This window comes from Hydra vulgaris, chromosome 05 (assembly GCF_038396675.1).
Source record: "Hydra vulgaris chromosome 05, alternate assembly HydraT2T_AEP".
Classification (NCBI taxonomy): domain Eukaryota; kingdom Metazoa; phylum Cnidaria; class Hydrozoa; order Anthoathecata; family Hydridae; genus Hydra; species Hydra vulgaris.
This window is the reverse complement of record NC_088924.1, coordinates 39638852-39652868: the sequence shown is the minus strand read 5'-3', so window position 1 is coordinate 39652868 and position 14017 is coordinate 39638852. Positions and strand designations below refer to the sequence as shown.

The 14017-nt window shown below is 26.3% G+C and overlaps 1 protein-coding gene across 2 annotated transcripts in view; it reads right to left on the bottom strand.

The window, feature by feature from the left end:
* Positions 1 to 14017, bottom strand: part of LOC101235976 (uncharacterized) — a 65263-nt gene that overhangs the window by 46189 nt on the left and 5057 nt on the right. For both annotated transcript variants that reach the window (XR_010638683.1, XM_065798168.1), the window contains exon 2: positions 7231 to 8803. Coding sequence is in view for 1 of the 2 variants with exons in the window: in XM_065798168.1 (XP_065654240.1) it covers positions 7231 to 8803 (1573 nt within the window). In the remaining variant the exon portion in view is untranslated. The remainder of the gene's footprint in view (positions 1 to 7230; positions 8804 to 14017) is intronic.

The following is a 14017-nucleotide window of genomic DNA, read 5'->3' as shown; positions in this document are numbered from 1 at the left end:
TCAATTAAAAACTCTATAGATATTAATTTTTCATTTTGTCTCTTGTAAGATCAACCATCGCTTCTTCAAAATGATTCACCAGTGCTTTATAATTTTCTCATAATGCAAAAGCTGCATGGAAACTAGATGATACCCACCATGTATTTAAAATTCAACCAATTTTCATTAGTTGCATTTTAAGTAATTATGCGCCCAAATTTAACTCTCTACTATTTAGGGGGAAGCATGATGCAGAACATAAAGCTTATCAAGAAATGATTTGAATCTAATAATACTTGAAATCTTCTTAATATTATTGCCTACTGATAATTCCAGGTTATGATTAGCACAATGCCAAATTATAACAAAAGGAAACTTTTTAGTGAGTACTTTCACAACACCTCTTTTATATCCTAATGTCACTGCTGTGCCATCAGAAACTAATAATAGATTCAAATATTTTTCCATAAAAATAACATTTAAGAAAAGCATAAAATGTTCTTTTAGATATACCCTTTCAAGTTCCACTGAATCCAAAAATATTTATGAATTCATTCTACTTGCATTTACACAACACTAAAAACACACTCTTAGTTTTTTAGATTATAGTGGTTGACTCATCAATCAAACAGAATCTTACTCTTTTTAATAAATTTAGGACTAATGCAATAAATTTTTTTCTTATTTTATTAATTAATGCATGCATTTTTCGAATTTCGTTAATTTCTTGTAGATCCATTTGAAATTTTTTAAAGGACTAATTTTACTTTGCAAAATAAAATTTGAAAAATATTAGAATTTTCTAACTTGTTAAAAACTTTTAAAATATTGTTTGCAGGAATCTCTTTTACCTTCTTCGACATCATATTAATGCAGCTCAATGTCCATCAAACTCTTTGTGACCTAATATTTTCTTAGGGGCTGTCGATTAATTATGTTAACAATTTTTGGCAATTTTTACCTTTCAACCCTCACCTCCCTCTTATCAACCATCTGTCTACTTGGTGTAGTTTATGCAATTTATAAGTTATTCGAATTCTTTTATTTGGAATTAGCTTTTATCAGCATATTATGTCCAAACAAGAGCTTTAGATGCTATTGTTTGCATCAGGTTTTTATAATGTTTGAAGAATCTTTTATCCTTTTTATATAACTTTCAAAAATTTTTATAACCCCTAATTGTGAATCTAAAGCACACTATTTTTGATTCTTTAGATCAAATCCGCTCAACAGCATTAACTTAATTTTAGTTCAAAATTTTTGAAAAAGTGCCTTAATCTACTATATATCCTAGCTCTAATTAGTTCTAGCACATATCAATTTTCACAAAAAATATTAGAATTCTGACCAAGATAGAGCTTATAAATAGGAAAAATTCCCAATATTCAAAAAATTCCCAGTTCATTTCACCTAAAAAATTTTTTAAAGTTTTAGGTGAAATGAACTGATTATATTTATTTAAAATTTTATTTAAATTTGAACAAGCAATCGTGATTTTTCGCTATAAATATTTTTATTTTATATTACGGCAAAATTTATAATTTTAATTTTTTTTATCTTTTTATGATTCACAGACCATTAAATAGATATATGTTGTAGTCAGCAAAGTATTAACTACACCAAGTAACTTCCAGTGACCAACAAATAAAATTACATCAACATTTGATTATGAAATAATCAAATAAAATAAAAAATATAAAAAAACATCCTTTATTTTTCTTTTTCAAGTATTTAATAAAGAAAGTAACATTATTGACGGCAATTTTTCTTGACCTTCCCCGCCCCCTTGTTAACATTTGTCAAAAAAATTCCAGACCCCCCTCCCCTCCCCAATTTTGGTTGACAATTAATTACGTAGCAAACTCAGCTGTTGCTTTTTTTTTTTGCCATAATAAGAAACTTTATGATTGGACAATTCTTTAGATATTTTTCATGATATATTTTTATACTATATTTTTTATCATATATTTTTATACTATGTTTTTTATGTTTGATATTTAAAAATAAAATATGTTATTAAAATATATATGCATGTGTGTGTTTGAGCCTTTCTCTTTGTTGTAAAGTTGTATCTCTTTCTCTATCCTAAAAATACTACCACTTTCACTGTTCAAAGGAGATATTATCTCTTGTTTCATTAACGAATTCTCATTCTGTCTTGACTTGTCATTTAGCAAAATCACATTCTTTTACTATTCATGTCAATCATAAAATCTTTTATTTGTTTAGCTTTTTTCCAAGCACCTTTTAAAACTCTCTCCCATCTTCATGTTTTCCTGACTTATTCAATCTATAACTTTTCGAGTCTTCTGTCAGCCCATTCCTTGCTCTTTGACTTTACTTTTTTGTTTTCTAGTAACTCTCAACTTAATAGTGTTTGCTTGCAGTTTTGTTGGGAGTGAATCAGAATTTAAAAAAAAATTAAAATTGCTGCGTAGCATCTAAGTTTGCTGATAACGACCTCTTGAACAACAAATACCCTGGTTTGCAAAAAAGTGTATTTCAAAAAAACAGTGAAAATACTTCAAAAAAAAAATATTTGTCATAAAAATAAGACCTTTATACACCACTCATTAGCCACTCTAAATTAAAATTGGTTAAATCACTCCAAAATAAAAAAAAATTTCTGATAATACTATTTATATGTATAGTTTACAAAAAAATAACAACACAAAATTGTGTTGAAAGTACTTATATTTATATTTACAAAAACCATGAACAATTTTCTAAAAACTGATAACTAATTTTATTGTTGCAAATACTTTTACATTAATCTCTTGTAATTTTGCTTTCTTAATTTTCCTTACTACTTGTATTTGCAAATGTATAAAAAAAATTTTCTTTTAATTTAGTCTTACAGTCCCTAATTCTTGTTTAAACTTTTATTAATTTGCTAAATGATCTTCCTACAATTCCTAAATTTTGTGGTAGTTCTCAAAGTGGCTGATTTCGTCAACAGCTATAAAATATCAAAGAACTAATAGTGTTGCGCATGGATGGTTCCTATAATAGCATTTTAGGTGTAAATTTTGAAGCTACATGTAGACCCCTTAGTTAAAACTTTGGACTGATCAGCAGAAACAACTACTTAGTTTATTATGATTGAGTCAAGTTTACTTTTAAACACAAGTTCTTTTAAAACATGAATATCTACAAGTGTTAAACATAAAAAAAACCATAATTACCAGCAAATTATCTATCCTTTAAATAGATTTATGGTATCTTTAAAGAAACTTTAAATCTGTTGAGTCTGCAAAATTGCAAAATTTACGAGACATATTTGCTAATTATGAGATTATTTTTAGTTTAGCTGTTTCAGCTTTGGATCTTAGTGTTGATGGTTGTTTCTCTTTGATTCACAAAGGGGAGCTTTTATGTCATATACATGACCTTGTCATATACATAATTATTCACCTATTTGTCATAAGTACTTCTTCACTCAATCACCTTTCTCTTTGTAGCTTTATTCATCAGCTAAATTATTGTTATTTGTGACTTTAATGATTATCACACTAAATGAACTGGATCTAGTACTATTGATCCTGTAGACACGAAAGCTCAAAAATAAAAATGTCTTAATCGCCTACTCAGATAGTTAACTTTTTGACACTTTCTGGACAATCCTAATTACTTAACATCACTCTTTAAAATGTGTCTTGTCTTTCTCTGACCTTAGCTTCTGTTTAGTTTTCTTTTGTCCTTATTTGCATGGTTCAGGCTATGCCATTTTCTCACAAAAAATTCTCAAACTTCTTCATGACACGATCATTTCTTACTGCAATCTTAAAGCTGACTTCTTTGCTTGGGGTTTCTTTTCTGACTTTCAATGACTGGGATTATTTTTGTGCTATTTTTGATGATGGTCCTTGTACTGATGTCTTTTGTCATTCTGCAATAATACTGCACCTTAATTAAAGGTGCAATTTTAATTCAGAAGATTATGTTAAAATTTAAATTATCTTCTGACTTTAGAAAATTATGTTAAAGTTTAACATTATCTTCTGACTTCAGGCAGGCATGGAAGCTTTTATTTCTTCTTCTTGGTTTCAAAAACTATTTTAGCCTATCTTAACAAGTAATTATTACTCTAAAGATTATCTGAAATGGAAAAATGTATATATTATGCTGATAAAGAATCCAACACACCCAATGTGCCTCAAGCAAGACCAATTAAGAACTTTTGAAGCCTTCACTGTAAACACTTTAAATGGTGTATCTGGAAAAGTTTTTTAAATTAATGAATCATTTCTTTTTACCTCCAGTGACACTCAAATTCATCTCCAGTAATTCCTGTGGTAACACAAGGTTCTATCCTTGGTTGTGTTTTTTTTCATTTATATTAGTAATTTTTCAATAATCTAACCTCTAAGACGGTTCTACAGGCTGATAACACTCAGGCTGATAATACTCAGGCTGATAACTCTCAGGCTGATAACACTCATTGTTGATTGCTGACCTCTTTTCTGTGACAGCATGTGGTAGTTGGTGAATTTTAACTAAACAAAACTCAGTTGTTAACTGCTAATAGTTATCAAAATATTATTATTATAATTAAAATTCTAATTTGCATCTTTTTTTAATTATCTTTCACAACTGACCTCTAATGGAAACTATATATTCAATCTATTTTGTTCATTATAGATAAAACTTTATTTTTCATTCTCACTGCAGTAAAATCTGTTAAATCAAAAAATTTTAATTTAAAAATATAAAAAACCCATGAAGTTCACATGTCTAATGATTACACCTATCTGGTGTTTTTCATTATATCTTTGGTAGTAACAAATAAAAGCAATCACATAAACTTTATTAACTTCACCTAATAAATATTCTCTAAAATTTTGACTTGTTTACTGAATTAGTTTGTTTTGAATATTAGGACTATATCTAACTGATACAATTGACATGTCAATTATGTGTTTCCAAACTTTAAACTCTCATCTGTATCTCAAATATTTAAATTCAACAATAATGTCAAACAAATGATTTAGAACCCTAAAACATCTCATTTTGACAAATGCACTTGTCTAATCATTTGTCTTTTTTTTTTATTATTATTATTAAATTTTAGGCAGTTTTCAATGCATTAATATGATGTTTTATAAAGAATGAGTTTCAACTTATTAAAAAAATGCCAATCACATATACCAATACATCATTATTTCTTATAGGCCAAAAAACTCCAACATGATTTGCAGTAAACTGCATCTATAAATTTTAAATAATGTAACCAAGATTAAAAAACCACCACATGATTATGCCAGTATATCATAATATACTGGCATGATCATGTGGTGGTTTTTTAATCTTGGTTACATAATAGTTTTTATAATTAAATAATTGTTTTTTTAATCTTGGTTACATCTTGGTTAATCATATATCATTAATTTTTTTGGGCAAAAATTAACCAACATGCTTTACAGTAAGCTGCATCAAAGTTTTTAAATAGTGTAACCAAGATAAAAAAACAGGACTATATTTTGAAATGTATTTGCAAATTTTTTCAGAAAAGCAATACTTGTTCTGTATTAGATTTCAGAGAAATAGCTTTTTTGTTTCTTTTATATCATTATCTATGACCACTAAAGTCTAAGTTTACCAGTTAAATTTATTTTGTATATAAAAACCTAAATTAGAACTTAAATCTACCTTTAGCATGAAAATATTTTCCTGAATCTGTAATTCAACACTTTCTAATCTTTTAAATTTTTTGGAATGTATTTGTTTCTGAAAAAAAATTATTTTATCTTTTTGTTTTTTGCTTTTGTGCCCAACTGCAAACGATTTTTTTCTCTATTGTATTTTACGGATTAAAACAAATGCATGCATGCATTTGTTTTAATCCGTAAAATGCATTTGTAATTTTCTGAGCAAATGGATTTAGATTAATACTTTCATAATGATTGATTAAAAAATAACTACCTAGGTACTATTATATAGTTATTATATAAGAGAACTTCCTAACAACAATCCAACAAAAAAACGCTCTATATTCAGGAGAAGTAAAGAAGAAGCAGTTAAAATAAATAAAAAATAAATCCACAAGGTTTATATCATGCAATAGTCTTTTAAACCTTATTTACAAATAAAAAAAATTAAATTTTATTTAAATTAAAACACAAGTTTATGGTCTGAAGGTGAAAAAGTTTTTATTCCTATGGTTTTTAAGCTGTTGCCTACAGCCTTAAATTATATATTCTTATTATTTGTAAATAAAAAAAAAAATTTTAAAGTTGCTTTTGAAAAATGTTTATTTTACTTTCAAATCATTTAAAAGATTAAATAAAAAATTTCATGGTGCTGATTATTATAATTATAATTAACTATAATAAATCATTTTAGTACTTTGAGATAAAAGTTAATATAACAGAAATGAGCCAATCAACCAATCAGCTATTATTGAATCATACAACCAATCAGCTATTATTTCCCAAAACTACCTCACAGCAAAAACTTATTTAATGAATACAACTGCTTCAATAGATTAGCAATACTATCGTTAGCATCTTTAAAACACATCAAGCAAGTGACATCAGCATCTTTAAAATAAAACACATCAAGCAAGTGACATCAGCATCTTTAAAATAAATTAAAATTAAACGTTGATAAAATTATACAATATACAATACAAAATTGAACATTTTATATTTTCCTGATAAAACGCAACAACATTTACCCATTTTTAAAATTTCATCAACATTTACAAATTCTATGCAATATATCCTATGCAATGATATTTCTAATTTTTATTCAAAAAACATAAAAAATATGATTTAGAAATGGAAAGCATTGCTAAATTTAGATGCTAGAATTGAATCAGTTGAAATGTTTTAAAAAATCGACTTGAGAGACTGAGAGTTTACTTTCTAAAACAAGCAATACAAAATAATTGGTGTTTTAATCAATTTGAAGAATAATAAGTAGTCAATTAATTAATGGTTTTTACAACTCAATTATAGCAGAAATTTATAATAAAACATCAATATCGACAATCAATATATGAATAGAAGTATATACTAATATCTATTTCAGTTTTACCAGTGATAATTTAAAATTTTATAAATAGTTTATTTATTTTTTTTTAAACAAAAAGCATAATGAATAAATAAGAAAAAACAAACAAATCTAATAAAAACATAAAATACATCATATAACAGTTTATGTAAACTGTAAACGTAGATAAACTGAATATAATATTGAAAAAACTGCATTTACGCACAATATATATCAAAACAAAATATTTCAATATACCTCAAGAACTGGTTTTGACTTTCTTCAATTCGCAATGCTTTAATATCAAAGTTGTAGAGTTGATTTGTATTTTTCTTCAATTCATATGGAATTTTATCAATATGAAGTAACCCCAAGAGCTTACTAAATCTCAAATAAACACTTTCAATAATTATTCTGAAATTCTTGAGGCCTTTATCACAGCTAATAGAAACTTTGAACTCTATTGATCCTATAGATTTCTTTACAGAGGAAAATCCACATATCCATTGATTCGGTTTATGACTTCTATCCATTATTAAATCAAAATTTATTTTATTAATTTTTATTGTTCCAAATAAAACTTTTAAAGAAGTTTTGAGCTTTAGCTTCAAAAGTATGTTACTTTTGTTAGGTCCAGAGTACTCTAGTTTTTCAACTTTTACATAAACAATTCCATTTGTTTTCAACCAACTTGGAAAATAATCATTCTTAACAGTGCTTATTCTGCCAAGAAATTTGTGCAAATCAATATTATTATTTGGGTTAAACTCAACTTGATCTTTTTTACTGCACATAATTAGCTTTACCAATCGCAGGCCTAATGTATCATTGTTAGAAACTTCAGACTGTGACTTATGGATCTCATTCAGTTTTGAAATAGTTTGTAAAACCACTCCTTTTGGAATTGCACGAGGACGGATATTTTTGTCAAAGTTAGCTCGTAAAATATTATGACTTGATATACTTAAAAAACCATGCCCAACATCATCAATTAATGGTACATTCGATTGCTTTCTTTTTAACATATCTTCTAACAGTGGCAGAATGTTTTGGTGAATGCTCCCTTTAATTATAACCCCAAATTTTAGGGGTTGATGAGGTTCCCGCAAAACAATTATTTCAGTTGAAAGATGTCGTTTGGAATGAGGATCAACAAAAACGACATTACCAGAAAAATAAAATCCTCTATTAAAGTCATAAATTCCAGAAATAAAAATTTTTTTTGCAACTAATGCTTCCAAAACTTTTTTGTTTAGTATACATAAACCTTTATAAAAAATTTTCTCTATTCTAAATGTGATAAGTAAATCTTCAAAATGCACTTTATGTGCATTTAGTTTTATGTTAAAAAAGTCATTAAAAAATGTTTTTGTTATAGTAATTTTATACTGTTTATCATTTATCATTCCCTTTCCTGTAGCACGAATGGAGATCTTTGATTGATCAAATTTCTCAAAACCTTTTAACACTATTTCCATTTTTACATCAGAAAGTAAGATATATCGATCAATAAAATTATTTGAAACTATATTTTTAGTAACAAAAGTTATGTCGTTATTACATAACCCTACATTAACATTATAGATATAAAAGTTATCAGATGGAAACGTTGAATCAGTTAAATTAAAAAATACTTCTAGTTTTGATTGGTCTTTAAAAATGTTTCGAAAGTTTAACAATTGTTTACAACTTGAACCAATAGGTTTTAAATGGATAGTACAATTATTTGAGTGATAAACCATATCACACCCATCATCAACACGAATCTTTCCAGTGTGGTCTTGATCAATAATTGCTGCCATTAACCACGGTGGTAACCATGAAACAGTTTCTGAAAATAATACAAATTACATATTATGAAACATAAAGTATTTATAACACATAAATACTTTACAAGTACCTTACTATATGCAATATACTTAAACGTATATGTAATATAATAATTAGTATACATATATACAAATATCTTAGCATAGTTAGCTTTTTGAGTTTTGGATTTGATTAGGTACTCTCTAGATATGAAGGACTTTTATTATTTGCAACAAAAAAATAAAATAATTACTCTTTGTTTTATTCTTCTTAAAAACTGCCTAGATTTAAGTCAACATTTTTTTAGATTTAAGTCAACATTTTTTTAGATTTAAGTCAACATTTTAAAACTTGAATGCATGCAAAACAAGCATTTTTTTTCCAATAAAAATGCTCACATATAGAATTAAATTGAAATTTCGAGAGTTTTTTTCTAAAAGAAATGTCACACTTGCCAAGATCAACTTAATGTCATGACTAAAACAAATATACAAATAAAAACATACTTGAAGAAAACAAAAAGGCTGTGCAAAAAAATCTTTGAAATTCTTTTAGTCTGTTATGATCCATAATTTACCAGTCTCTTATTAATCAACAATAATAATAACAATAATAATAACAATAATAATAATAATAATTAATAACCTAGCTTAATAACAGCCTTATTAACTATAAGTTGAAAAAATATAACTTTAAAATAATATTAAAATTCCAAACATTATACTATTATATACTACTAGTTACACTATTACTATTATATTTTCATTTAATTTACAGTTTATTTATGAAATTTTTAAAATAAATAAATTAAAATAAACTACTTACAACTTATTTTATACAATATATTTATTATATAATTTTTTTACTATCTAGAAAAGTGAATCTTACATAATAAAAAAAATTACATTTGTATATTTTTCATATATAATAGTATAACTGTTTACGGCCTCTCCAATATTACACTATCCTGGGTACTATCATGATGAACATGATGGGAATCAAAGTACATTTACGCGTAGCAAACACTCATTCACAACTATAGCATAAAATATAATAAATACATATATAAAAGCCTCACAGTGAATTTATTTTATGATTTCAATTAAATCTATAAAAATAATATATTATGAGTTCAATCAAATCTATAAAAATAATAGTTCAATTTAAATAATTTATCATGTTATATATAGTATAAAACTCAAATCTAGCGTTTTATAAACAAATATATAATAAAATAAACAACCAAATAAATACATCTTCCATTCATTAACTATCCTATTTTTGAAGAAACTCTACCTTATCTCTGTTTAGTTTTATTTAAAAAAAGAAGTTTTGGTCTTTTAATCTATGACATAGCAGTTCATAGACCCAAAATTACAGAAATCTTATAATGAGAAATTTCCACAAGCAAGCATTTTATTAGAGATCAAACATCTAATAATTATTTTTACAGTGAAAATTTACAAATTTAAAATTCAATTTTACCCCTTTCTTGTAACTATAAGAAAAATTATTTTGATATATTTATTGCTTTCCCAATAACAATTTTTACTTTATCGTGTTAATTTTTAATTAACATTTTTTATTTTTTACTTAATTTCTTTTTATTTCAATTTTTGTTCACTTTTATTCAACTCTAATTAAAACTTTTTCAATTAAAATTAAAAATTAATAAATAATAAAAAAATAAATTAAAATAATTGTAAAATAAAAAATCTTTTGAATTAATTAATAGTATTTTGTATATATAAATATACAAATGTTTTATTTATATTTAAAAAACACATTTTTTACACATTTTATTATTGAAAATTGAAAAAAGTTTTTCCAATCATCAATAATCTATTAGACACAAAAATAACTACGAGAAGAAACTTGTTTAAGATAGGCATTAGTATAAAATATGCATTAGTATACTGCAAAAGATTTGGTTATTAAAACTAAACCAATAGTTTGTCAATTTCTCCGAGTATATAGACATGAATAAATGTAAAAAAAAATGTGGAAAACTGGGTTTAGACCTTACTAACAAGTTATCTAATTTTTATGCTTTGAACTTATCTAGACTGTCCCCAGTTAGAGCAAAACATTATGAGATAAGTACTTCCCTTACAGAAGATTTGTTATCTTCAATCTGAATTAAACCAATTTTTTAGTTTACAGAACAGAATTAAAAACATGATGAGTAAAATAAACCACCATATGACAGTCAAGATATCCATTTATGTTATTAGATAACATAAATGGGTAAGGTTGACATAAATAAGTAATGTTGCTAGCATGGGAGGTGTTACAAGAGTGATTTATGTAATATGTTAAATTACTTTTAATCGGTGTGTAAATTAGTTAAAAACCTAATCAAGTATAAATATAAAGCTCAAATATAAATATAAAGGCTCACATTTTATTCTATCTATATATATTTTTTAAAATAAGTAATATTTTATTTATTACTTGTTTGTATTGTTGTTGTTTTTTTCATTTGTTTGTTAGTTTATTTTAATGATTTTTGTTTATTTGCGTGTGTTTTTTTTTGTTGTTGTGGTTATTATGTCTCTTTTAGATATCACTTTTATAATATATCTTTTATGTATTGAGTGCCTCTTAAATTAAGATTAAAAATTAAAAATCAAGTTAAGATTTAATTAAGTTAAGAAAAATTATAAATTAAGTTAAGATTAAAAATACTACTTAAGATTAAGAAAAAAAAATTAGAAAATTTATGATAAAACATAATGGAACTATTACAGAACTAATTTTTATAAATCATATCATAGTTTTAAGATTTAATAATATATCTAACTAATTCTTATTTGTAGTGATTTTAAAAATAACCTTTATTTTCTTTCTGTAATAACTAGTACCGAAAAAATTTTTTTTTTTTTAAATCACTACAAATAAGAATTAGATATATTATTAAATATTAAAACGATGATACGATGCATATGTATTATGATGCTAGGTCAAGACTTAACCTAGCATCATAATTTATCTTTAATGTTTCATAAATAATATAATATATTACCATTTTAGTTAAAAGATGAACTTTTCCACCAGTAAAAATTGTTGTAAAGTTAATGTTTTTCAAAGTTAATTGTTGCATGCTAAATATTGCTAGCTTTATATTTCCATAAGATAAAAATAACTTTTGTTGTGTGCACATCAGTTACACCACGAGTTGTCACACCGAAGCTATTATCCTTGCCAATAAGTGCATCATAATTTTGATGAAACATAAGTATTTTTCAGATAATACATATTTTTTTATTTATAAGGTTATCCCATATCTGAACGAGAATTTTAAAAGCAAGTATGACCGTTTGAAAAAGTATTTTACTTTATTTTTCAAGTTAATCACAGCTACCATTGTTTGTATTATTGTGGTTATATTTGTTTTTTATTTTTATTTTTTCTTTATTTGTCGTCTATTTTTAAAATTTAATTCTAAACTTTCTATTAAAGTAAGAAATTTATTATCTTATATTATTGTTTTTTATGTTTAGATTGTTTTTAAGTTAGCAGTAGTTTTTTTTTTCTGTAATAGTTATTACAGAAAGAAAAAAAAAATTGTTTCTTTTGATTTTTTTTTTGTTTTGTTTATTTCGATTTTTTTGTTTGTTTGTTTAAATAACCCAAATAATAGCTGATAACATAGAGAAATCTTACTTTTGTTTGAAAATAGTTAAAAAAAATTTTTTGTTTGTTATTATAAAGTTTATTTAATTGTGACAATTACAAAAAACTTTCTTTTGAGTGATATACTCAAGAAAAATAGTTAGGAAGTTTGTAATGGTTGCTAGGAATAAAAAGATACCGACACCGACGGAACAAGCTAATGGATCCGGGATCAATTGTGACTTTAATTTGTTCAAAAATTATTAGTACGGGCCTGAAGCAGCATCACGATTCTGAGATAAATAGTACTTTTTGCAGTTAAGACCTTGGAAATTTGCCGAGGCAATACCAAAGTGGAAAACTTTTTCACCGAACTTTTTAAGCTAATGATTCATCTTACTAATGTCCCCACCCTCCTCCTTCCGTTAAAATCAGTAACATATTTAACTATTTAACAGAATGAAAAAGAATCCTTAATTTTCAAATAATTTGAAAAACATATATATTTCTAACTTATTAGTAAAGATTACAATTATAAGTTGAAAAACAATATTTGATAATTTCAATGAATTGTTTTTCAAATTTATAGGATTCGCTATCTTCTCTATTATTAATTTCAAGAAATTCAATTGATTGAATTGGAGATGCTGTTTTTTTTCAACAATTGCAGATGTTATTCGTTTCAAAAATTGATCGGGGGAGGAAGACACCTCCCCCCCCCCCACCCCGGTTTTGTCGGCTCTGTAGTGAAGTTTTTAAAAATCATTTCAGAACCTGATCATTTCAGAACCTAATCATAACAGAACCTAATCGTTTTAGAACCTACAAAGGTGGTCTGAAAAGTTTCCAACTTTACAAAGATAAAAGACATTTTTTCGAAATTTTATTTTTTATTTTTCAACATAATCTTCTTGTAACTCTACACACTTTTCCCAGCGATGCTCCCATCTCTGTAATAGTACTCGGCGATTTTCTGCAAAATAATTGTTCACGAAGGCATAATAATTGTTCTCTTCATTTGATGAAAATCTCTAACCTCCGAGCGCAATTTTTAAATAAAAGAACAAAAAGAGGTCGCTTGGGGCCAGATCTAGTGAGTAAGGCGGATGGTCAAACAGTTCGAACCGTAATTCGTGGATTTTCGTCATGGCGTCACCGTCTCACACCTCAGCAACCGCTGAGGTGTGAGACGGTGCGTTGTCTTGGTGAAACAGGATTTTCTTTTTCTGCAAATGTAGTCGTTTTTCAGCAAGTTGTTTCTTTAGCTTGTCAAGCAATGATGCGTAGTATGCTCCTGTAATGGTTTTTCCTTTTTGAAGATAACCGATTAAAATAACCACGACTTTCCCAAAAAACAGTCGCCATCACTTTTCCAGCCGAAAAAACAGTTTTTTCTTTTTTTGGAGCCAGTTCCCCATTTGCAACCCATTGTTTGGACTGTGTTTTTGTTTCGGGCGTATAATGGGTTCATCCAAGTTTCATCTACAGTAATTAATCGTCGCCAAAACTCAGATTTATTGCGCCTAAATAGCGCCAACAGAGCGTTGGAAATGTTCATTCGAACACGTTTTTGATCCAATGTGAGCAAACGCGGCACCCAACGCGCGGACAGCTTTCTCAT